Genomic DNA, 24,364 nt, shown 5'->3' on the forward strand with positions numbered 1-24,364 from the left:
CTCCTTTCTCTTCCTTTCCCTCAACTTCAACCAAACATAGTGTAAAGAAAAAGAAGGGAAGAGAAAAGGAAAAGAAATACTGTTTCTCTTCAATTTCCACCCATTTTGGCCAGATTGCCAAAAATGGGCCCAAAGGAAATTGTTTCTATGCATTTATTTTCTCTCTAATTAGCAACCTAATAGAGGAAATTACATCTCTTCCCTTCTTTTCTCTTCTTTCCCCTCCAAACATAGGCTTTGTTTGGTTACAACTGGGATGAGGGAAGAGAAAAGAAAAGATAGGAAGGGAAGAGAAAGAGAAAAGAAAATCATTTTCTAGGTGTGTTTGAATGTAGGAAGAAAAGAAAGGAGAAAAAACATTTCCTTTGTTTGGTTTAAACTTTTTGGTATGTATGTTTTTACATTTATACCCTAATATATATTTGACATGTTTAAACTTTTTTTGTTTGAAACCGCTTAAGGGTATATTTGTAAATTTATCCTATATTATTTTTGAAATTATTCAACCAACAATTTGTCTTATTCAAGTTTCATTGCTCTTCCAGCCAATTTGGACAGACAATAATTTGTCGGCCCATAAGAAACATTTTCTCTTCAATTTCCTCAAATTTCCTTTCCACCTTTGAAATCAAACAATGGAAATCTTTTCCTTTCTCTTCTTTTCTTTCTCTTCCGACAATCCAAACATAGTGATAGTGAAAATGACAAAATTCCAAGATCTCATAATAATGAAAAAAAGTAATGTTATAGTTACAAATTATTTTACAACATTTTTATAAACAATTGTTGTGGTCACCTTGGCCCATCATTAACATCGCTGACTAATAATTACTCACTACATCAACAGTTTGTAAAAAATATTGTAAAATAATTTATATTTCTAACATTTCTACTGAAGAATATTTGTTTATGTTAATTTATTTAATAAATTAGTTAAGTTTAAGCTTGCTAAAACTCAACTATTGGGTATTATATTTTTATTATAACTATAAATGTTTAATTATATTTACGAACACTTGAGATTAGATTATGTAAATTTGTAAATAAATTCATAAAATATCAATTACTTAATAATTTAACGACAATATAAATAGTTATTTTGTAGTGCAATTATACATAATTTTCAACTATACATGGTTTGTGAATCTAATTTTTATATGTTAAAAAAAAATCATTTTATCTAATTAACTAAAATAATACAATTTCAATTTTAATTTTGATATAAATTATTATCAAAGATTTGAGAAGGAGTAAAAATATTTAGTCGTAGTGATTGTTGTGTATTCTATATAAAAATAATAATAAGATCATGAACAAGCTAAAGCTTGTTTGACAAGATAATATGTCAAATTTGAACATACAATCTAATTTGGTAATAAGTTCAAGTTTGGCTCATGTTTGAAATAAATTTAAACAAACATCTATAAACGTGTAATATACATTATTTGACTTTAGCTCATTTGCAACCCTAAAAACAGGAGACACGAAGAATAAACATTTTCATATCATGCTTTTAGTACTTTTAGTATTCGGAACAATAGAAAAATGCAAGTTAATAATGAAAAATAAAAAAAAATCATACTCAACAAGCTCAATAGAATGGAAGATATTTTCACTATTGTTGGTCCATGAACTTTAACGTATAAGTAGATTTAATATCTAGAGTTTAAAGTGGTCAATTCTAGTCCCCAATGTTCTAAACTGAACTCTTTTGGTCCCTCCATCATATTCTGTTGATGGATACTTGATTTAATTTTTTTGTGAATAAGAATATGATTGGTAAACTCCAACAACGTAATTAATAGAATTTTTAATTACTCTTTTTTTTCTTTCTTTCTTTTTTTTCTTTTTTCTGTAATTGGTGATACATTTGTTTATAAGTTTTATGTAGTAAAATTTATATTATCTCTAGTATCATTCATGAGGAAAATATTGCAAAATCATTTAAAAAATATTTATTATAATAAAATTTGGGCCTTTCTATAATGGAAACGTGCCGGTAATGTAATATGACTTTTATCTAAATCTACCCATAATTCTACTTTTATAAAGTAGTGATTAAATTATATGAACCATTGTTAATAAAGCTTAAATCACACTAGTATACTCGATGGGAGACTCAACACCCATCCACATTACAAAAAGTCAATTAATATCCAATCAAATCAAATCTTTGGGGAGTCATAATCTCCCAAACTTAAATTCTTGACTTTCTTGTTAAGACCCATATTGTGGGGTAGTGTCTCTAAGCCACATTTTTCTTGATAATAATTTTTAAAGAAAAATGATAAAATTATTATCAATTTTATTTTAAGTGCTTATAAATCGAGTGAATGTAATTGGTGCAATATAAATAATATAATAAATAAATTTCTAAATTATATTATGTTTTATGTTTTAAAGTTGACATATTAATTTATAAATTTCATAGTAATAAAATTAGTAACGGCTATAGTGTCAGTCATTTTTATATCCTATGATTTCAAGGCAACATTTTTACTGGCATTTTTTTGGGGTTGCAAACTAAGACACTACTTTAATAGCAAAAGAATTTTTTTGTGTGTGGAAATTAATAACAAAGAAAGTTTAAGCACAGCTTAGGTAGGGTAGAAAACTCCAGAAGCATTAGGCTTAACATACATGTATGGGATCTCAACCTCTTTGCTTGACTTCAAGAGAGTGGAATTTGTTGAGAAGGTACCTGCAATCAAGTATCAAGACACTCAAAGGGTGAGATTGAAAAGTTTCATTCCCAGATTGTTTCAGCTAGCTAGGTTTACAACTAGCATGGCATCCTAGTATCCAACTCCACCTCAAATCCGAAAACTCTTTACCATTTTCCTTATTTATTGATTAGACCCCTTCTCCCATTGGCATCAATTATTGAATCAAATGGCAGGAACTCCAAAACAATAGACAGAAATGAATAATCGGGCCCAAACTAGTGACTGTTTTTTTCAATAATTCACAAACTTCTTCCTGTTCTGCATACATCTTATGTGGATAAAGCGAACAACATGGACCACTCTCGATTGGCGAGAAATAGAACAATTAATTGTGGTAGATCATCAAAAAAAGAAGAACAATTAATTGTGGTAGTGTACCTGTGCATTAGGCTTAATGTTTTCGTAAAGAAAATAATATAGTACTAGATATTCCTTGTGACCTATAGTATTCGGTGTTGGATGGCTATAAAAAGCTCTAAGTTTTTTTCGCAACAAGAACTCAAGCAAACCTTCACTCTTCTGCCCCAAACCTTGTGATTTTCTAACCTATCTTTTTTTTCTTGCGTTACCCAATTAGTAATCCATTATGGGCAGCAAGTTGGTGCCGAGTTCAGCACAACAAAGTGAGCTGAGCGTGTTAACCATGTCCGACCACGACATCATGAACCACATTTATGCAACCCATGTTCATGGTGACGAAAAGTTTGATGTTGAGTCTCTTTTCGTTCTCGTCGAAAACATCCTTAAGCGTGCCACCCTGATTGTTGACCATGTTGCACTGGTACACTACCATAATTCTTTATTAGAATAAGATGCTCTCTCTCTCTCTCGTTTATTTTCTTTTCCCGAAATCGGAATTTTAACTTGGACTGAAGCAGTCCATAGTTTGGAATACACTATAGTGAGGTAGGCTAGCCATTACTTTTACCAAAGAAATTGAAAAACCACTTCAGCCTTAACGAAGTGGAATAAGCACACGAGGTTGCTTTTCATTTTTTGCTTCTTTAAAATGAGGGATATGTAATGCAAGTCCATTTTGTTGGTATGAGCATAGGTATGAGAATCAAAGTTGAAGCATTTGGGTGTGTTCTAGATTACTGAGGCTGGACAAATATAAAAATTTTAGAGTTAATTACAACAATTTTCATAAAATATTTCTTAATTATTGTAGATGGTTAATGATAACTAACGAAGTGATGTGACCAAACAAGAACCAATAAAAATGCCAACTCATCAACTAACATTACTCAGAAAAATAATTTTCCTCTTTATTCTTCTCAATACAATTATTTACACTCACTGCAGGGTACCCAAGTACACTTGGAGAGCTTGGAAGACAAGACCCCTAAGGCCAACTTTAATCCACCATTGTGTACACTGAAGAAAATTTCCAGCGAGGTAATCAGAATGAAATAATTTTATTTCAAAATAATTAAAATAATATTTATAATTAAAAGTGTTTAAATAATGCGTAAGTGATTAAATTCATTATTTCTTAATTTATCAATTATTATACCAGTAAGCATCATTTTAAATTATTAGATTAAAATTTTTCATAATAAAAGCTCTGTAATGTCAGATGCAATGCAAGACTCCTGGTGAGGAAATTGCGCACAAGACAACAATGTCAATACTTAACAAACTGTCAAGGTATTCGTGGGATGCAAAGGCAGTGCTCACACTTGCTGCTTTTGCTTTAGAATATGGGGATTTCTGGCTACTTGCCCAACTTCACCCATCAGATCAACTCGCCAAATCAATTGGGATCTTAAAGCGAGTACCTGTTATCTTAAGGTGCCCAGGCCTTCAAAAACATCGAAGAGCATTGGTTGAACTTAACAACCTGATCAAGGCCACATTGGAAGTGATAGAGTGCATCTTTGAGTTGGAGAAGCTATCTATCTATGATACAAGGGATGTACCTGCATTGTTAATTGCCATGGACCGTATTCCAGTCAATGTCTATTGGGCTATCATAACTGTTGTAGCTTGCTCAACTAAGATGTGTGGCCTCACTAATGAAGAGTAAGTTTTTATCTATGTCAAATTGTTTTGATCAAATCTTTGAAGTACTTCCCTATCCTATACGAGTTATAAGTCTTATTAATTACCATACGAGCAATCTTCTCTTCACAAACTTTAGTCAAAAACCTTTTGTGAATTTTCATCCCCACGTTTTCTGTTTTGAAATGGGTATTTAGTTTTTACAATTGAGTGAAAATTAAATCTTGTGAAAGATTTTTCAATAGAAGTTGTGAAAATAGTATTGTTGTTATAATATAAGTGGGTAATTAATAGAAAGAAATCTAGTTATTGTTGATAGTTCTAAAAAGATATTATCATTTACCATTAAAAATATTTATTTATAATTTTTTTTATTAAATTGGGCTAAATTACCATACAGCTCATGGTGTATATGGGTGTCCGTGACCAAAATGAAATCGTCAGAATCCCCTTCAAAAATCCTTTAATAATTTTTTTCTAATAGAAACTTTAGGACTTCAAAATTTAGGAATTAAAATATTTGTGTGACTAGATTGTAATAGAGTTAAACTACAAGAAATAAAATAGGTTGTAATTGAAATTCGTCCCCCAAAATCTGTTACTCTGGACGAAAGCTTAACAATTTCGTTTTATTCAAAATTTAAAGGGGTCAATTATAAAATTAAAAATTTGAGAACTAAATTGAGTTATAATATTTAGAAGCAAACCACATAGAATAAATTGTAATTTTTCCATAAAAAAATAAACGCAAATGGTTGCCCACTTTTCAGGGACCAGGTGCAGGAACTATCCCACTTTGCTCAGAAGCTCAACATTGTCCTCAGCATATTAAAGAAGCAGATTCAACTTTGCAAACAACAAATAGGTAAAGGCCACTAAGCGGTTTCGTTCTTAAGAATGCATAGATGCTGAAAGCTATCTTACCTAGCTATGTTGCAAAATGCAATGCAATGTCTTCAAAATGGACCACACTGCTCATGAAAAATCCTTGTTTACACAGAGGATCTGGAGGCTCATCGAAAGATCAAGAAACTCGTACAAACCCCTAATGAGATTATGGAGGTTTTCAAGGCGCTTATTTATGCAAAGAATAATCTGCAGTTGCTCATTGATGGTTCTACTCAAAAAACGGTGCGCTCTTTTAACACGTTATTATATAGTTTGCTACCATGACTGTTAACCCTTATCACAGCCACAAGTTCAATTGTACTACTAGTTGCTCTCTTGATAATTGTCTTTTATTATCAGACCAGAAAAGTCAATTGATTTTTAAAATAAATGAAGATTAAATTTTAAATTTTTATTCAATTACAAGAGACTTTACCGGTTGAGTTAACTAAAACTCATATAAACATGTCATATTTAGCCAAAACTTAAGGAAGCAGAATCCAAAAAGGTTATAATAATTGTATCACTATATATATTAGCTATATAAACTAAAAAAAGCACTATATGTTTGCCATTCATAATTGTCCTTAAGATTCTCAGGAAAAAAATTGTCTGTAAGATAATTTTATATATGGAAAGAATACCACACATGCAATATTGCAACCAAGGTCAAAATAACTTCACCTTTTGTCAAGAAATAATTGTGGAATAGGATCAGAGGAACAAAGGTAAAAGCATTTTCTAAAAGTGAGAAAGAAAAGAAAAGGGGCTTGGAAAGAGAATAAAGCATCTTTGTCATTATACCGGCTAAAGTGATGAGAAAAACTATCATAATGAAACCAAACGTTAGATATTTAAATTTTTATTGTTATTATTATTATTTTTAAAAAAAAAAAGTCTATATTTTAGTCAAGTTAAATTATAACTAATGAAATGTTAAGATTCTTCACATCATTCTAGGCTAAAACACTGATTTTTAATACGGACGAAAGTTGAACTCCTACTATTTAAGAGAACTTTTATTTTTTGAAGAAGGAAAACATAACATCATCACGAAGATAAAACCATGTGTCACCATAACAATACCAAGTTCTTTAGAACCCACTGGTAATTTAATTTCGTTGAATCACGTGCAAAAAAAAAAAAATCAAAGAATAATTAGGTTATGGGGTATGAAGTTGGTGCTAATATCTTTTTTGAGCAAAAAGTAGGTGCTAATATAGAGACTTTCTGATGTTCTCAATCGCATTGACAAACAGGTCAGCATTGAAGTGTTAAAAAAGAAGAATATTCTATTGTTCATTTCGAGCGTGGACATCTCTATTGATGAAATTTCGATCTTAAAGCCAATTTATGATGCAATAAGGAAGGAGGAGCAGTACAAGATTGTATGGATCCCGATTGTTGACCAATGGAACGATGACACGCGTAAGAAGTTTGAGATGCTCAAGTCCAAGATGCCATGGTACGTAGTGCAGTACTTTTCACCCATAGCTGGTATCAGGTTCATAAAAGAGGAGTGGCACTTCAAGAACAAGCCTATTATCGTGGTGATGAACCCAAAAGGGAAGGTGGAGTGCCCAAATGCAATCCATATGATTCGGGTATGGGGAATGAGGGCCTTTCCTTTCAGTACCTCTGTTGAAGAAGCTCTATCAAATGGAAGAGACTGGATGGGATCCATAGTGACTGGCATAAACCCAAATTTACATAATTGGGTAAAGTTAACTAATACAAGTTCTAAAACTCAATTGCTTAGGCACTAACACACACATTCACAACTGAAAAAAAATCTTTTATTTTACTCTAAATATTCCATTTTATATACTGCACATTTTGTCATGCCTATTTTTTTTCCATTTAAAATAACAAAAATTTTGATATAATTGATAAAGTATAAAGTGAAATATTAAGAGTAGACATATGTGATTTAGTATGTGTTTGGATCCAACTTACCACGTTCATGTTTTGCTTCTTCCGCATTTTCCCTTCTTTTTTTTTTTAGCTTGCATTTATTGACTTTTTCACGGTGAACAGTGCACCTGTGCATTGTTTACAGACTCACAAATTTCACTTTTCAGCAACTTTTTCATTAAAAATGGGTCTCACGGTACTATTCACACATTTAAAAATTATTTTACTACAATATTTTCAGTTTTCAATTTCAGCAAAATAAGTTCTATTTAAACGGACCGTTAATCTCACACATAATTAAACTAGTGATGTTCATGCAGAAAAAAAATTGATGATTAAAACATTTTGCTCAATCAGATCAAAGAGGAGAAGTACATTTTCTTCTATGGTGGCACGGACAAAGAGTGGATTCAACAATTTACTAAAAGTGCAAATGCCCTTGCAAACGATCCAGTGATAAAGGAGGCAAGGGTTTCTATAGAGTTGCTTTGTGTTGGAAAGAGCAACAAAGGTGAGGATGACCACAGTATCTTAGGGCATTTCTGGAACCGTATAGATAGCTTTTTCTTTTCCAAAACACAAAGGAAAAGTGAACCCGACCCAGTGACACATGAAATCCAAAAGCTGCTTTCGTACAAGAATGAGAGTGGATGGGCTGTAGAGTTGCTTTGTGTTGGAAAGAGCAACAAAGGTGAGGATGACCACAGTATCTTAGGGCATTTCTGGAACCGTATAGATAGCTTTTTCTTTTCCAAAACACAAAGGAAAAGTGAACCCGACCCAGTGACACATGAAATCCAAAAGCTGCTTTCGTACAAGAATGAGAGTGGATGGGCTGTGCTTAGTAAAGGGTCTAGAGTGCTGGTGAGTGGACATGGGACCTCATTTTTGAAGGTGTTAGAGGAGTTTGAGAAATGGAAAGAGTATGTGCGCCAAATAGGCTTCGAAGTTTGCTTCAAGGAGTACCATGATAAGCTTCTTCACACTACTCGACGTTGTTGCCGTGTGGATATCCCCATTACTAATGGAAAGATCCCAGAGCATATGAAATGTCCCGAGTGTCCACGAGTCATGGAGGCCTATATTAGTTTCAAGTGTTGCCACATTGACGGTGCTGTTAATGGACTGCATTAGATCCCTACTTCTCTTTCTGCTAGCTTGTATTGCTACTAAATAATAATATTATGTTTAAGACTTTTCTTTATATGCTAATATAATGTTTAAGATTTTTTTGGTTAGTAACCAGTGCCACTAGTATGAGGGTGTGTGCGTTTGAGTAATGCTTCGATAAAAGACGTACATCTTGATTAATTTGGTGACTGATGCCCACATTTGTGGGGTGCATCTTTGTATAACGTCAAATTTTGACATTGCAATAATGGAAGGCATATTTATTTATAAGTATGACACTTTGCTAGCATTTTTTTTCTAAATAATATTTTTTTAGGTTAAAGATGGAACTTTGAAGAAATATAATACCTCGTTAAAGCATTCACAATAAAGATTGTAAAATCATGCAAAAGCTATTTTAGCACCCCAAACCATAAAAATCATGCTACATCAAAAGTGTTATTTCTAAAAATTTATAACATTCAACTAGTGAACTATAAAAGAGGATAAGCTAAAGGCTATGAGATGTGAATGAAATCGGTTCATAGTCGATATCATGATTTGCCATAAAAATATTTGTTAGCCTTTGGATTATTTTAAATAAATTAAAGACATGGTTGATATCATTAAGAAGAACTAAGAATAGAAAGAGTTCTCTTCCTCTTTTCTCCCCGCTCTATAAAAGTGCTTTGTGAATGTGAGTCTCTTTTATTGTGAGTGGTGTGTGAGTGTTTGGAAGTTTGATCGAGCATGTGAATGTCTGAAAGAAAATGGAATAGAAAGAGAAACTGATCTCAAGGTTAGAGAGAGCGAGATTAATGACAAAAAAAAAAATTGAAAGCGTGTATTCATCCCACACAGATGGCATTAGCGAGTATAGGATATATATAGGTTGCTAGATGAGCATGATTATATCTTAGAGTCTCTATTCTAATTAACTCATAATAGAGTCTATAATTATTTAGAACTAATTACAAAGGCTATAATAGTAAAATGAAAAAGTTAATAGATATTCTAAGGGTATTGGTTTATAAGAATTATTTTTAAAAACGTTTTATGAGAAAAGAAAAAAAAAACCAATTTTTTTAACAATTTTTTATATATCTCATTAAAGTAGTATTAAAATTTTTTAAAAATAATTTATTAACAAATACTCTAAGAATACTCATTAATAAAGTCTAATAATAAAAGAGATTTTGGTTAAATTTATTAATTAAAATGACGCATCATGCGATTGTTGTTATTAAAGGGTAATAAACAAGTTGTAGTTTCACTTAGATATATATCATGCTTGACCTACGGTCCACAACACGCTTTAATAAGGAAAATTGCAAGTCATTCAATACCAACGCTACTTGTCGTTCACCATGTATGTATCCAATTAAATAGTGCAAGATAATAGCTTTTGTTTTAAGTTAAAGCAATATTACATTTATAAATTATTTTATAATATTTTTTTAAAATAGTTAATGTGATTAATTATTTAACAATAATAACTCACTATATCAATAATTTATAAAATAAAATAAAAAATTTGTATTTTTAATATTATTCTTTCAATTAAAAAAAAAAAAAAGACACAATAGAGAAAAAGATATTCTCCAACGGGAAGGAGCATATTCTATTCCTGCTGTTGCGCATAGGGGCATAGTACCTTACCTGACAATGTGGTCAGTGGTCACTACTAATTAGCTAAAATCAAAGACAATGCGGTAGATTTTTTTTTGGTAAACGACAATGCGTTAGATTGATGGATTGATTGTTGTGTTATCGCCTCATTGGATTATGCCCAAAAAAAAATGGTTACCAGCCCCACCTATTTCATTTGCAGGAGTAGTGCTGCGTGTTGCTCGTGAATATCTTGGAGTTCCCCCGCGTATAGCTCCAAATGGGTGTGGCCTGTAAGTCATCAGTCATCACCAATTATTCTATATCTGGTTGTACCTGGGGAATGGGAAGAGAAAGGATAAGAGGAAGGGAAAGGGAAGAAAGATATTTCTCTGTTAATGTGTTTGGATATGGGTAAGAAAAAAAGAAAGATAAAATATGAGTATTGTATCTTTCTTTTGTTTAATCTGCTAAAAAAAAAATGCCTCATATATAACACTTGTAATCTTTTAAAGTATTAAAAATATATTAGTCATTTTATAGTATAAAATGACAGGCCCATAAAATTTGTAATCTCCTTTCTTTCCTCCCATTTCCGCCCATATTGAACTGATATCAACAAAATAGACCCCATGAAATATCATTCCACCTTATCCATTTTTATTGGCTTTGGTACAACCAAACAGTGAAAATGAGATGTCTTTCAACCTTTTCCCTTCTTGGAGTTTCCACTAAGATAGATCCAAATGGAGGACATTCTGGCCTTTTGCCCTTAATTTTAAAAAAATTTAGCAATATGCCCCTGTTTTGAAACTATATAGGTTCGTGCCCCTGTTTCGATGCTCGATGACCTTAAAATCGAGTTACTTAAAGTACTCGATTGGTTTAAAATCGAGTTATGCCTAATCAAACTTTAAAAAAAAAAAAAAAATTGCATGAAACTCGATTAAATGGAAATCGAGTTCCAAAACGCCACTATAGGGCTTAAAAACGCCACTATAGGTATTAAAAAACGCTGTTATAGGGCCACTGAACGTGGTATTCAGACTTATAAAAAAAAATTTCCAGAAAAAAGCTACTATAGGTATTAAAAAACGCCGCTATATGGCCACTGAACCTAGTTTTCAGACTTATAAAAAAAAATTTCCAGAAAAACGCTACTATAGGTATTAAAAAACGCCGCTATAGGGCCACTGAACCTGGTATTCAGACTTATAAAAAAATTCTCCCAGAAAAACGCCACCATAGGGCTTAAAAACGTCACTATAGGGATTAAAAAATGCCACTATAGGACCCCTGAACTTTTTATCGTATAAAAATTTACATGAAACTCGAGTTCCTAGAGCTCGAGTTCTATGCAAATTTTTTTTTTTTTTTTTTTTTTTTGAGTTTGATCTGGCATAACTCGATTTTAATGAAACTCGAGTTCCTAGAGCTCGAGTTCTATGCAAATTTTTTTTTTTTTTTTTTTTTTTTGAGTTTGATCTGGCATAACTCGATTTTAAACCAATCGAGTTTCGCGTTGAAACTCGATTTTATGGTAATCGAGTATCGAAACAGGGGTGTAGACGACTAAATTTCTAGTTTGAAATAAATCAAACAAGTAAAATAGTTGCACAAATGCGAATTTGTATTGATGATTGTGGTATAATTCTCTGTGATTATAAAAGAGTTATCCTCTAATTCGATCTCCTTGCAAGACTTATTAATTTGGATTTGTGGTAATATGATTTTGATTTGAACACAAAATATCCTTCAATTTGGTTGAGGGATGGATCGAAGATTGCTAAAACGGAATTACAATGAATCTCTGGCTATGAGCTTGTTAGAAATCCTTTGTTCTTCGTGTTCTTGGATTTGTGGTGGAAGTTCTTCTGGGCTTTAGAGGCTTGAATCCGTAGAGCTTCACTGATTTGTGATTTGTTGATGTTTTCGGACACTTTAGGCTTGATTCCCGCAAACTTTTTGGATCTAGGCAGATGATTTGGATGATTTCTCTTCGAATGTTTTTCGTATTCGAAGTTGAAGTTCTTGAAGTTCTTGGAGGCTTTAGAGCTTGGTTCCGGCAAAGCTTCTGGACTTCTGAGTGCTTCAAATGGTTTGGTGTCCCTCTAAATGGCTTAGAAAGGCTTCTATTTATAGGAGTTTTGGGGTAGGTAAGCAACACGTGGCGGAGTCTGATTGGTGACACGTGGCAGAGCTTGATTGGTCCGCTTATGTCATCGCTTGCACATGCTGGACTGATTGTGTCATCGCTTACACGTGCGAGACTGCTTATGTCATCGCTTACACAAGTTAATGCATGATTGGTTCTTGTATGACACTTGGCGAATTTCTGTTGGCTTCTGAATAGTAATAGTAAAACCTAGCAGCAGCATGTGGCGCTTTGTAATTGGCTGCATTTTGTGGACTTAGTAGTGTGACGTGTCAGCTTGTGATAGGTCGGGAATTTTCCTTCTCTACAAGGAGCACGAACCTATATAATTTCAAAACAGGGGCATATTGCTAAATTTTTTTAAAATTAAGGGCAAAAGGCCAGAATGTCCTCCAAATGGATGTGTGAGTCATCACCAATTACTCTTTTAAAATGGAAAGGCCATTAATAAAAATGAAGTTGTTTTCACATTTATGATTTAACTAGTTTTGCATGCAATTTATTTTTATTTTTTGAGGTTTGCTAGACTTCGCTTAATTAGAGCATTCACATTAGCTCTTATTCTGTCTATTTTACATAAAAAAAAAAATCTATTCTTTCTATTTTACACTATCACTTTTACAAAATACTCACATCAGTTTATCTATTTTACAAGATATATCAATATAATATTCATTCTTCATCAATTTTTTATTATTTTCCCTAATGGTCATACTTTTTTAATTTAAACTTAAATTTTAAGTAAACTATCAACACTGGTAGCTCGGCCAATAGAGCTGCTTGTGGTAGAGGTCTGATGGTCAAACCTCTAAAAGAGTGTTTCTGACGATCACCACTAGATCGGTGTCTCCACCCACCGTGCCGCTAGCACTAGTGGCCGGACCACCAAAATAGTGGCTTCAGCAACAATCGATAGATCAGTGTTTTCGACCATCATTTTGCCATCAATGAAATATTTCGATGTGTCGTTTTAGGGTTACGCATTGAAGATATATATATATATATATATTATTTACTATTAGTATGATTTTAGTTTTTTTTTTTAAAAAGGCACCTATTCGAATTAAAAATTTTAATATAGACTTTAATAAAGTTCCAAATGCTTCTCCAAAAAAAAAAAAAAAATCCAAATAAAATCATGCTTTGTTTGAAAAAAAAAAAAAAATCTAAAATCATAATTCTTTTATAGTTAAAGTCTATATCAAGGAAGCTTCCTTTCTCCTCACTTTTAACCCCCACCACACATCTGACCCTCACTTTTAAGCCACACCCTTTATTTTTATATCTCACAAAGCCACATCCTTTCTCTGCTTCCTCTCCCACGGTCTGTTCTCCTTTTATTTATTTATTATTTTTTTTTTTATATTTTCCTTTGTCGTAGCTCAGCACTTGTGTCTCTCTTCTTTAGTGGCAGCAGCATGCTCTCCACGAGCAAAGAAAGCAGCAAGCTCTCTATGGCAGTGGTGACAGTGACCTTGATTTGAGTTTGGGTTGATGGGTTTTTAGTTGTTGAGTTTTCCGTTGAAGGTTTGATTTTTCTTTGTTTTTGGTTGATTTTGTGATTGGACTATCATGGGTCTGGATGGGTTGTGGTGGTGGTGGTGATTGAGTGGTGGTGGCGCTGGGTTTAGTGGTTGGGTTTGTTGTAGTTTGGTGGTGGCATTGAGTTTAGTGGTTGGGTTTGTTGTAGTTTGGTGGTGGTGCTGGCGCCTTCTTCCCGCACTAGTTTGTTGCAATTTGACAAATGAGTGAGAAAAAAGAATAAAAAAATTGGATCCACATGAACATTAACCGTGTAAATATACACTGTTTACTGTTCATTTACACCGGCTGTGTATATTTTACACATTTTTAGCCCATCAATGTGGGTGTTTTTTTTGCTCAAAATGTGTAAAATTGGTCAAAATATGTATTTTATACAATTATACATAATTATAAAAAAAACTGATGTGAATGCTCTTATTAAAATGGTAGTAGTTTACAAAAGACAAAAAGTACGATTTTAGTAGTTGAGTTGGTTTTATTTATTTTTTTTTATTTATAACTGGTGAGTGACATAACGTCCAGCTCACGTGGTTGTTTTTGACTATACAAATTTGGACTATTTCTTTTTTATTTTAAGTAATTTTTCTCTGCTCATAGAAAAATATTTAATAAAATAAGAAGTGATTTTCTCACGTTATTTCTTTTGTGTTATTTTATTGGAGACAAATTATAACCTTAAATTTTTTTTAGGTGGTTTAACTTGAAACCTATAGTACCACTGGCAGTGTAGCCTAGTGGCACCCGAGATCTTATGTGTCTTTTAACTCAAAGGTTCTATCCCTCACAATTACTCAAAAAAAAAAAAAAAAAAACTTGAAACCTATAGTTTTAAAAAAAAATTAAATTAAATTCTAAATTTTTAGATTGTTACAAATTATATTTTATAATTTCTCTAAACCCTTGACATTTTGAATTTTATGCGGAGAGTTTTATATCACAAACCTCCCATTCATTATCATAAATGTCAACCATCAAGCTATATATAGATAATTTCTGTATATCTTTAATGAATAATTATTATATTTGTTTGAATATAAAAGCATAATAGTTACTAAAGGACTCTCTCTCTCTCTCTCTCTCTCTCTCTCTCTCTCTCTCTCTCTCTCTCTCTATATATATATATATATATATATAATTTATTTTGTGTTTTTATTAAATTTATTTGTAATTTAAGAATGGCACCTTTGCAAGTGAATAATATCATATTTACTTATAACCACAAGTTGGTTTAATGGCTCTTAAGACCTTACAAGATTATATTGCATTCGAACTATTTAGCTAGTATTCTTAAGACCTTAAATTAAACAAATTTTAATAAAAAGAGAATTTGAATATATTGTGTTGTAAGGACCAGATTTGAGTCCCTAGTCCAAAAGATAGATGGACTCAGGCTCAAGAAGCCTAAAAAAATAAATTTGTAGAGAATGAGTTCGAAAAACTGGGTTTTAGTGAATCAGACAACAAATAATGTAGATCTTGAAGACAAAAGAATGAAGATAAGCAAGTTTAAACTGAAGAAAATCACCCTCAGCAAAGTTCGAGAAGATTGGTTCTAATATATCTCTTTCAAGTTTGATTACAAAGTTAGTTCTTGATACTACAGTGTTTTTCTCTCAGTTTTGATCCCTTCATTGTGAATGGTCTCTTCCATTATATAGTTCTTTTTAGACAATCCTGGCTCTCCACTTATTGATCATCCAAGCTACTACTTGAGTGCTTGTTCCATTGGACATCCTCTCAGGCCCTCTGTGCGTTGGGGTAGCCAATGTAACATTGTTCAGGGGTCTTCTCCACATTAATGCAGCCATAAAGTCAGCTGCAGAGCATTCAATGCAGTGATAGCGGTCTTTTTCTTAGATATTTTAAGATCCCCCCATGTCCTAGGTTTCTGTAATGCTTATCTGTTCCTATAGGACTTCTTGAAACGTTCCCCTAAACGGCAGACCACTTTTTTGGACCTCGGCTTTGGTTGGCCGAGGAGGCATTCATCCTCAGCCTACCCTTCTAGGCCCTTATGACCGAAACTAACTTCTTCATTTACTAACGTGGAACCCTTTGACAATGTTTTCTCCTCTTCGGACAACCTTTCGTCCTGGGATTGGGCCCCTGGCCTAATATATATACAGATAATGAGCTTCTAGGCCCAATACCCTTACATGTGTTATTGACAAAAAAAAAAAAAAAAATACAAATACATGAAATTTTACAATTTCTTTTTACGAGTTTTCATATTTTGGAATCATCAAACAATAGTTTATTATCAATTGTGATTATCTAATGTCAATGTGAATGTGATCATTTTATTTTGTTAAGTTTGTATAACATTTTTATTTTTATGTAATTGTCTTTATTTATTTGTTATTTTTTTATTATAAATTATTGATCTTATATTAATTATCGGCCCACATAATCACATTCATCTATACATAAATAATACATTTAACAATCACTAACTTTACTATATATTTTTTTTTCTTTGAATCACTAATTTTATAACAAAAAGTTATTATAACATTATAATAATATATACATGTAACAAATCCTCTGTATTTCTTAGTTATTAAATTATATAAAGTTATATTATATGTATACCATGTACACATTCACACACTTCACAATTCACACAAATAACATTATATCAAAATAAATAAATAAATAAATAATGCACACAATTAGTATCAAACACACACACACACACGTATATATATAATATAAATTTATAGTAAAGAGAGACATTCAGAACTCACAAACACTCACATTTTACTCTTAGAGTAGGAGATACATAGAAAGTTAGATAGAGAACAGACATGAGATGAGATTCATGAGGGAAAAGGAGAGTGATTTGTGTTATTAGTTAGTTTTGAGATGAGCTGATCTATGTTTGATTTTTGGCATGTGCAAGATTTAAGTCAAGTTGTGTTAAGTTCTAAGACTTTAGAAACTAAATGTATTAGAACTTCGATGTGTATTGTGTTGGTAAACCATGATCAAAACTTAGAGTCGAGATTTAGGCTGCTCAAAGTGTATTTATGTGTAAAGTTAGAATAGAGTGATTGCAAAATTTACTGGACTAAATCTACAAGGCTCGATTGATCGAAAATTAGACTCGATCGATCGAACCTCATGCAGATTATTTTTTTACAAAATTTCAAACTTAGCTCAAGTACATATGACGTGTAGGGTTTTATATTTTGCTTCAAGTATAAAAGGAAAAAACCGCAACCACGTTTTTGATGTTGTTGATATGATGTGTGTGAGAATCTTCTGTGAGATCTAGAGATGTTTACCTTCATACTCATTTAGCGTTATCAAGATCAAAATTGATGTCAAGAATTTGGTGATCTCTTTAGTTGCTGTTTAAGAGCTTAAAGAAAAACACAAGTAGGAGAACTTGTGGTTGCTGTGGATCAAAAAAAGAAGTAGTTCGTGAACTCGAAGCTATCACATGGTCACGGTAGTAAGTTTTCTAGTCGAAGTAGTAATAGAATGTTAGTGATTTAAGTCTTATTGACAAACTCTTATTCTTTTATAATGGATCTATTTTACCTTGAGGATAGTTAGGTTAAATCCCCCTCAGGTTTTTTACCGGTTTGGTTTTCCTGTGTTATCATATCGTTTGTTCTTTATATTTCTGTACTATTTATATAATATGATTTGAATTTATTTAACCTAGATCTTATTAATGAACTTGTTAATTAACTTAGCTTAATATTAGGTTAAGTAACTTGTTAAGGGGTTTAAAAACGTACAAATTGTGCAAAAATACTTTTAAGGGTAATTATATTAATAAAAAATATTATATATATATATATATATTGTAAGGTTGAAATTTATCAACTATCTTGTTGGCTTTATTCCATATCAATTTACTTGTAATTTAGTACTTAGTAACCATGTATTTAGGTGGGATTCATGTAAGGGTAGTGTGTGAAGAGAGTGTGAAGAAAAGCTCAAGTTTGTGCAAAGAAGCAGAGTTTCACGGCTAGGACTCGCGGCTGACTCGCGACTGGCAAGCTGTCAACTGCAGGCACGTAAGAAGCACATAGGGGAGCTGAAGGGTCGCACCAGCTGTCGCACTACAGGACAAAAGTCCCAGGCTAGCCAGGCCGTTACCTCGCGAATTGTACAAGCCGCGAGGTCAAGCCACCAACTTACCCTGTTTGGCAAAAACTGACTCTTCGTATTCCAAACACACACCACTATATATAGACCCTTATACCCACGAAATCAAGAGAGCTTCCAGAGAGAATTTTGTGAGAAAAACCCTAGAGAAAAACAAGATTGCCTCATCCCTAATCTTTACCTAAGAGACTCTTCAAATTCCTCTACTCTCTTCCTCTCCATTGATACATCCTTGAGAGGCTATTGACTAAATCCTTTTCTTATTACACCCACATCTGTGAGAAGGTACATTTGGTGCTAAGGGAAGCAGTTTGGAAGAGACCAATGACTATTAGTTGATGCTATGGTGTATAACGGAATTCGGTAAATTAAAGAAGAAATAGATTCGGCGTAACCTCATTGGAGCAAGAAGCTTGAAGGGCTTAGGTACACTAGGTAAATTAGGCTTGGAGGGTCTTTTGCTATTCATGTATCCCAATTACATTCTTTAGTGGATTATTTACCGCTTGGAGGGCTGCCGAGAGTTTCGGTTTCCTCTTCAATAACACATCGCGTGTTGTCCTTGTGTTTGCATCTCTCTTCCTTTATCTTTACCTTTTATTTTCTTTTGTAGATATGATTATAATTGGCTTAAATTGTTTATCAATTCTGTGTTTGGCTTATGTTCATGTTCCGCACATTAATTGTTTGATAATAAACTTGAATTGATATTTTGTATTTTAGGGCCTAAACGTTCAAAAGTGTTTTACACGCATTTTAAACTTTCATATATATATATATATATATATATAATTTTTTTTTTCCCAAGCCAGGATTAATTTGAAATTACAAGTGCAGCCACCTTTAAAATGAAAATCAATCAATTCTGCAGTTAAAATCTATCCATATATCTAGGTGTACGAATGATTAAAAATTTGTCGACTCGTCTGTCTCTTTAGATATGAAATAATTACGAAAGCAAAAATATACATTACTCGTACTACGTACATAGGAAATGGGATTTGGATCCCAACTCATCAGAAGAGTACCCCCACCCAAGTTCGCATGCTGCACTTAAAAATAATAAACTTCTTAACCGTTTTCTCCTACTGCTTTCATAATGGACACTTGGCATAAACAAAAACACTCATTGGTCATGACAGACTGCTATAAACCTTACCTTGATTCTTGATTTCTAGAAATACGTAATTGAAGCTGGGCCACATATTAATTCTGGAGAATTAATAGACCATGCAAAGCTTTTGAGCATGATTTTTTTTTTTCTTCTTTTTGCTCACTCTTTTTCTTTTTCTTTGATCGACTTTTTCAGTTTTTCCACACTCTTCTGTCACATCGTCTAGGTCTAGCAAATCAATATCTGACTTTTATTGCCAACCCACACCTGCCCCTTCATTCTCGCATTTGATATTTCTGAATCAAAAAAGAAGTAAGCAAAGCATGGTTGGAGCTCGGCCACTTGTTCCTTATCTTGAAGCATTTATTTTTGAGGCTAGAATGGACCATGCAAAAGCTGTTCAACAATAACTTTTAGATTTTTGGATTTTTTTTTTTTTTTTTTGGAGGAACTTTTAGATTCTTTTGTGGTCACTGTCTCACATGCCGCTTGAAATTGCTAAAGCTTTGGGGAACAGGTTTCTTCAATTATTATTATAGTTATAGAGAACAATTTTTTTTCAACGCAAAATGATCACACGGTTCAATTATTGTCCTTTTTTGGCTTATTAATATCAGGAAATAAAAATAAAAAATAAAAAACTGTTCACGCGGTTTGATTGATGAGGAAGGAAATGAAGACGAGGGAATGATTTCTTTTAGAGGTGTGCAGAAAACTTACCGACCCGTTAAATCCGACTCGATCCAACCCGATCCGTTGAGTTGGGTCGATTTTTAAGACTTGGTGAGTTGGGTTGGGTCACAAAAAAAATTTTTTATAACGGGTCGGGTTGGGTGTGGGTGATAAAATTACAAACCCGCCAAATCTGACCTGACCCACTCATATTTAATATATATTTAAAATATATTATATATTTAATAATTTTTTAAAAAATATGTTGTAAATTTAATATATACTAATAATAATATATTTAATATATACTAATAATAATATTATTATATACTATAAGTGCTTATATATAATATATATATATATATAATATATACTAATAATAATATATTTAATGAATTTAATAATAATAATAAAAAAATTGTTAAACTCATAGGTTCAACCCGACCCAACTCGACCCATGCACACCCCTAATTTCTTTCATTTAATTAGAAAGAAAATGAGGAAGGAAAGAAGAATGGGCGGAAAAAGATTTTAGTAGGATGCATCATTTTTCTTTTCTTAAAATTACTCTTATACTCTTAAAAAGTTTTATTTTTTTTTAAGTACTTTATATCCTTATTAATTTATAATTTAAAATCATAAAAGTTCATTAAAAAAATGATAAAAGTGTAAAATACATTCAATTTCTTTCCTTTTACCTATTCTTTACATCCAAACACACCCTAGAAAATAAATTTTTTTTTTGCCTTTCTATTCTTTTATAATTTTCTCTTCTCTTTATTTCATCTTAAATGTTCAAATAGTGTGTAAAATACCTATGAACGTTTAGACCTCCAATTTACAAATTACCAACACAAGCTTATAATCAAACAATATATGTGCGGAATATGAAAATAAGCTAAAACAGAGTTGGTAAAACAATCTAAACTAAAATTAAGCACAACTACAGCAGTAATTAAAAGGCAAAGATTAAGGAAAAAGAGATATAAATACAAAGACAATATAGCGATGTGTTATCGAAGAGAAAATCGAAGTTCTTGGCGAAAAACCTCTTCACCGCCTACCAAGCGGTGAATAATCTACTAGAGAATAAAGTTGGGATACATGAATAGCAGAAGACCTTCTAAACCTAATCTACCTAGTGCACCTAAGCCCTCCAATCTTCTTGCTCCAATAGAGTTACGCCAAACCTTGTCTTCTTTAGCTTACTGGATCCTGCAATCGCCCATTGCATCAACCAAAATGAACTGGTCCCTTTTAAATTGCTTCCCAAACACCAAAATACTTTCTCACAGATATCAGTATGGTCAGATAATGATTTGGCTAATGTACTTTTCAAGGATATATTAATGGAGAGGGTGAGAATAGAGTAATTTTGAGAATCAATGATGAAAATTGTGGATGAGTCAATCTTGTTTTTTTTTCTAAGGTTTCTTTCTCAAAATTCTCACTGTAAGCTCTCTACATTTCGTGGGTATAAGAGTATTTATAGTAGGGTGAGTAACGAATGCGAAGAATCAGTTACAACTAAACAGGGCCTTTTGGTGACTCAAGCTTGTGACTGGAATGAGTCGTGAGCTAACTGCTTAGCTAGCTAAAGGTTTTGTCCTGTAGTACTGCAATTGCTAGTGTGACCCTTTAACTCTCCCTACATGCTTCATATGTGTGCCACCTTTGGCGACTCATCAGTCGCGAGATCTAGTCGCGAGGCTCTTCTTGAGTGCACACTCTTGAGCTTTTCAAAAAGCTTTATTTTTTCACATGGCAACCAACTATTGGGTTTCAGATTTTAGAATAGGATATGGGTTTAAGACTGTTCTTGTCCTTATTCTTGTTTTGTTTTGTATTTTTTTTTGTATTTTTTTTTTTGGTTGGTTTGTTGAAACATGTGTTTTTTGAAGAAAATCTGGCATCTTATCCGTTGGGCTTGTGCCTAATTTTTAGTGTTTTAATTTAAAAAATAAAAATCTTTTTTCCATGTGTTTGTGGTGGTGCTGGAGTTTGTTTTAGAGGTCCAAGTCATATCAAAATTCCACTTTATGGAAGTCTAAAGTTATTAATTTTTTCACAATAGTTGGAATGGTGTGTTGTAATTAGTGTTATTAAAAATTGTGTCAATAATTTATACATATAAAAGTAATGTTGTTTTAATCAAAATTTACCATGTTAACATTTGTGAAATAAATTATGAAAAATTATGTCTTTGTCATCTTTTCTTTTCTTTTTTGCAAACTCAAGTGGATTAATTGAGTCAAAGAAGTTGAAGGCGAGTGTTCAAAATTAATTATGGAGTTATTATGAGAGCATTAGTTAGCAAGACATTTGCAATTGCAAAACTCAATTTCTATAGTTTTCAACGCATCAAACTATATGTAATTTGGAGTTTAATAGAGTGAGTTATGGCCATTTTAATATAGAATATCTAAGATGATATAGTGCACTTTGAAGACGCTTGAATTCTCTTGCTTTTAGTTATATCTATTTGGTTTCTACAGTTTATTTTTTAAAAATTCCTTAGTCTTATTAACAATTTTGTTATGTTATTTGTGTTTTGAAATATAAATTGATCAAGTGTTTGAGTTTTATTAAAATGTTCTTGCCTTAAAAATATAAGTTTTTATTACTCATGTTACATGTTGGTCTATTTAAGTCCAAGATATCTTACATGGATTGAAAAAGAATAAGTGTTATTTTGAATCAAATCAATCTTTGACGTTTGAGAATAGGGATTTCTTTTTGCTATCTCTTACAATCATATAGTTGTAAGGAATTAGCACGAAATTTCAAAATCTGTGAGAAAGAAAAATAGAGAAAACACATGTCAAAGAAAAATAATCACACGCACAAGACAGTATTTACGTGATTCAGCAATTTGTCTACATCTACAGAGTTGCAGGGATTTCACTATTATCAAGGAAAAATACAAAGTGTGGCCATACAATTTTTCACTTTCTCAAAAACAACAAGAAGAAACCCTAATCACCAAAACAACGGTTTCTATATCGGTCCAAGCCTCCGCTCTATGGACTAAGCCTCAAAAAATCTCTTATTAAAAACCACGCAACATTATTTCGAGTCGAGTCAAATCGTCAACTGAATCAAACACAACTAGGCTCTACAAAGCCCAACAATAGTGTGGTTTGGATAGGTGGAGATTTTCTTGCCTTATCTCTTGATTCGATTTCTCTTATTGGTGAGCATTTTTATTCGTTACTTTGTATTCACTAGGCGAGATACATTATTCTACCAGATTGGTTCAGATATCCTTTTTCCAATTGCATATGCACTGTATTAAAAAGGTACTGTACTATAGTCAAATTACAATGCACTAACACACAAACTTATAAAGTTCAAATTTTAATCAAATCAAAACAAGTCTTTTAAGTATGACACATAGAGTAATAGCAGCTGAAATAGTAAAAATCGATGAGATTCTTACTATAATATTAAGAGTTTATTTGGATACTGCTTATTACTGAAAATTGAAAATACTGTAGCAAAATAATTTTTAAATGTATGAATAATACCATGGGACCCAATTTTAAAATTGTTTTGCTTAAAAAAAAAAGTACTCATGGGTCCCGTGAACAATGCACGGGACCCACCAAAAAACGCTGGACGCGCTATCCAAACTCTACCTAAGTGTATGTTTCACAAAAATTATTTTTGCCAACTTATTTTATTATTCAGCTTTTTTTTTCTACTATTCATGAGCTCTACTGCATTTTTTGGTACTATTTATGAGTCTCACTGTATTATTTCAGCTAATTTTTACCTTTATCTATAGTACTTTCAGTAAAAAAATTTCAGTTTCAGTAAAATAAACGGATCCCAAATAAATCCAAGTAAGGAAATTATGAAAAGAAAAACAACATAATAAATTATCTTCCAAACAACAGGTAGTTCACACTAGTCAAATTAAAACCATTGATGAGTATATGCACCTTTTTTTTTGCATTTAAATTTTTCAGAAGCAGCAGAATAATATCCATCACTTGTTCAGAAAATAAAGTATAAAATCTAATAATTACGAGTGACGAAGTAGTTAATTTTTTGGCCAAGTTAACAATTGAGAACACTTACAAGTGACGATTTTGTATTCGTTTTTTGATTTGTACCAGTTCTTGAATAATATATATTTTTCACTTCTTCTTTTTTGTACCTATTCCTATTGTGTTTGTATCTATTGTTGAATTATGTATATTTCTCATAAAAAAAAATATGTATATTTAGCGCGTAAAACAGGGAGAGCCATATGCTTGAAAATCAAACGAAAAATCTGACCTAATTCATTGAGATGCATATACATTAAAATGTGCATTTATTATTATGGACCCCATGGAACCAAGATAGAATCTTTGCTTGTTGCCTTATTCAGGTCCTAAAGACTATAAATAGGGGACCATGCTATTACACAACACCACAAGCCTACTTTTTTCTTCTAGTCTTCTTCTGCCCTAAACTTAGAACTTTCTGAGTTTTCTTGCTTTGTTTGTACACAACACA

General features: G+C 32.2%; 1 protein-coding gene across 1 annotated transcript; it reads left to right on the top strand.

The window, feature by feature from the left end:
* Positions 1–3,312: 3,312 nt before the first annotated feature.
* Positions 3,313–8,770, top strand: LOC111993984 (protein SIEVE ELEMENT OCCLUSION B). The gene is made up of 8 exons (XM_065769240.1): positions 3,313–3,507; positions 4,032–4,124; positions 4,306–4,751; positions 5,501–5,595; positions 5,731–5,861; positions 6,878–7,336; positions 7,890–8,043; positions 8,224–8,770. The coding sequence occupies exons 1-8, from the start codon at positions 3,313–3,315 to the stop codon at positions 8,664–8,666; spliced, it is 2,016 nt and encodes a 671-aa protein (XP_065625312.1). The 3' UTR covers positions 8,667–8,770.
* The last annotated feature ends 15,594 nt before the right edge of the window (positions 8,771–24,364 follow it).

Source organism: Quercus suber, unplaced genomic scaffold (genome assembly GCF_002906115.3).
Source record: "Quercus suber isolate HL8 unplaced genomic scaffold, Cork oak 2.0 scaffold_1090, whole genome shotgun sequence".
Taxonomy (NCBI): Eukaryota; Viridiplantae; Streptophyta; class Magnoliopsida; order Fagales; family Fagaceae; genus Quercus; species Quercus suber.

Excerpts from the sequence above, each read along its gene's own strand:
- LOC111993984 (XM_065769240.1), top strand. The coding sequence starts at position 3,313 with ATGGGCAGCAAGTTGGTGCCGAGTTCAGCACAACAAAGTGAGCTGAGC. Across the intron at positions 4,125-4,305 it reads TGAAGAAAATTTCCAGCGAG|ATGCAATGCAAGACTCCTGG; the intron begins GTAATCAGAATG and ends CTGTAATGTCAG. Across the intron at positions 5,862-6,877 it reads ATGGTTCTACTCAAAAAACG|GTCAGCATTGAAGTGTTAAA; the intron begins GTGCGCTCTTTT and ends ATTGACAAACAG.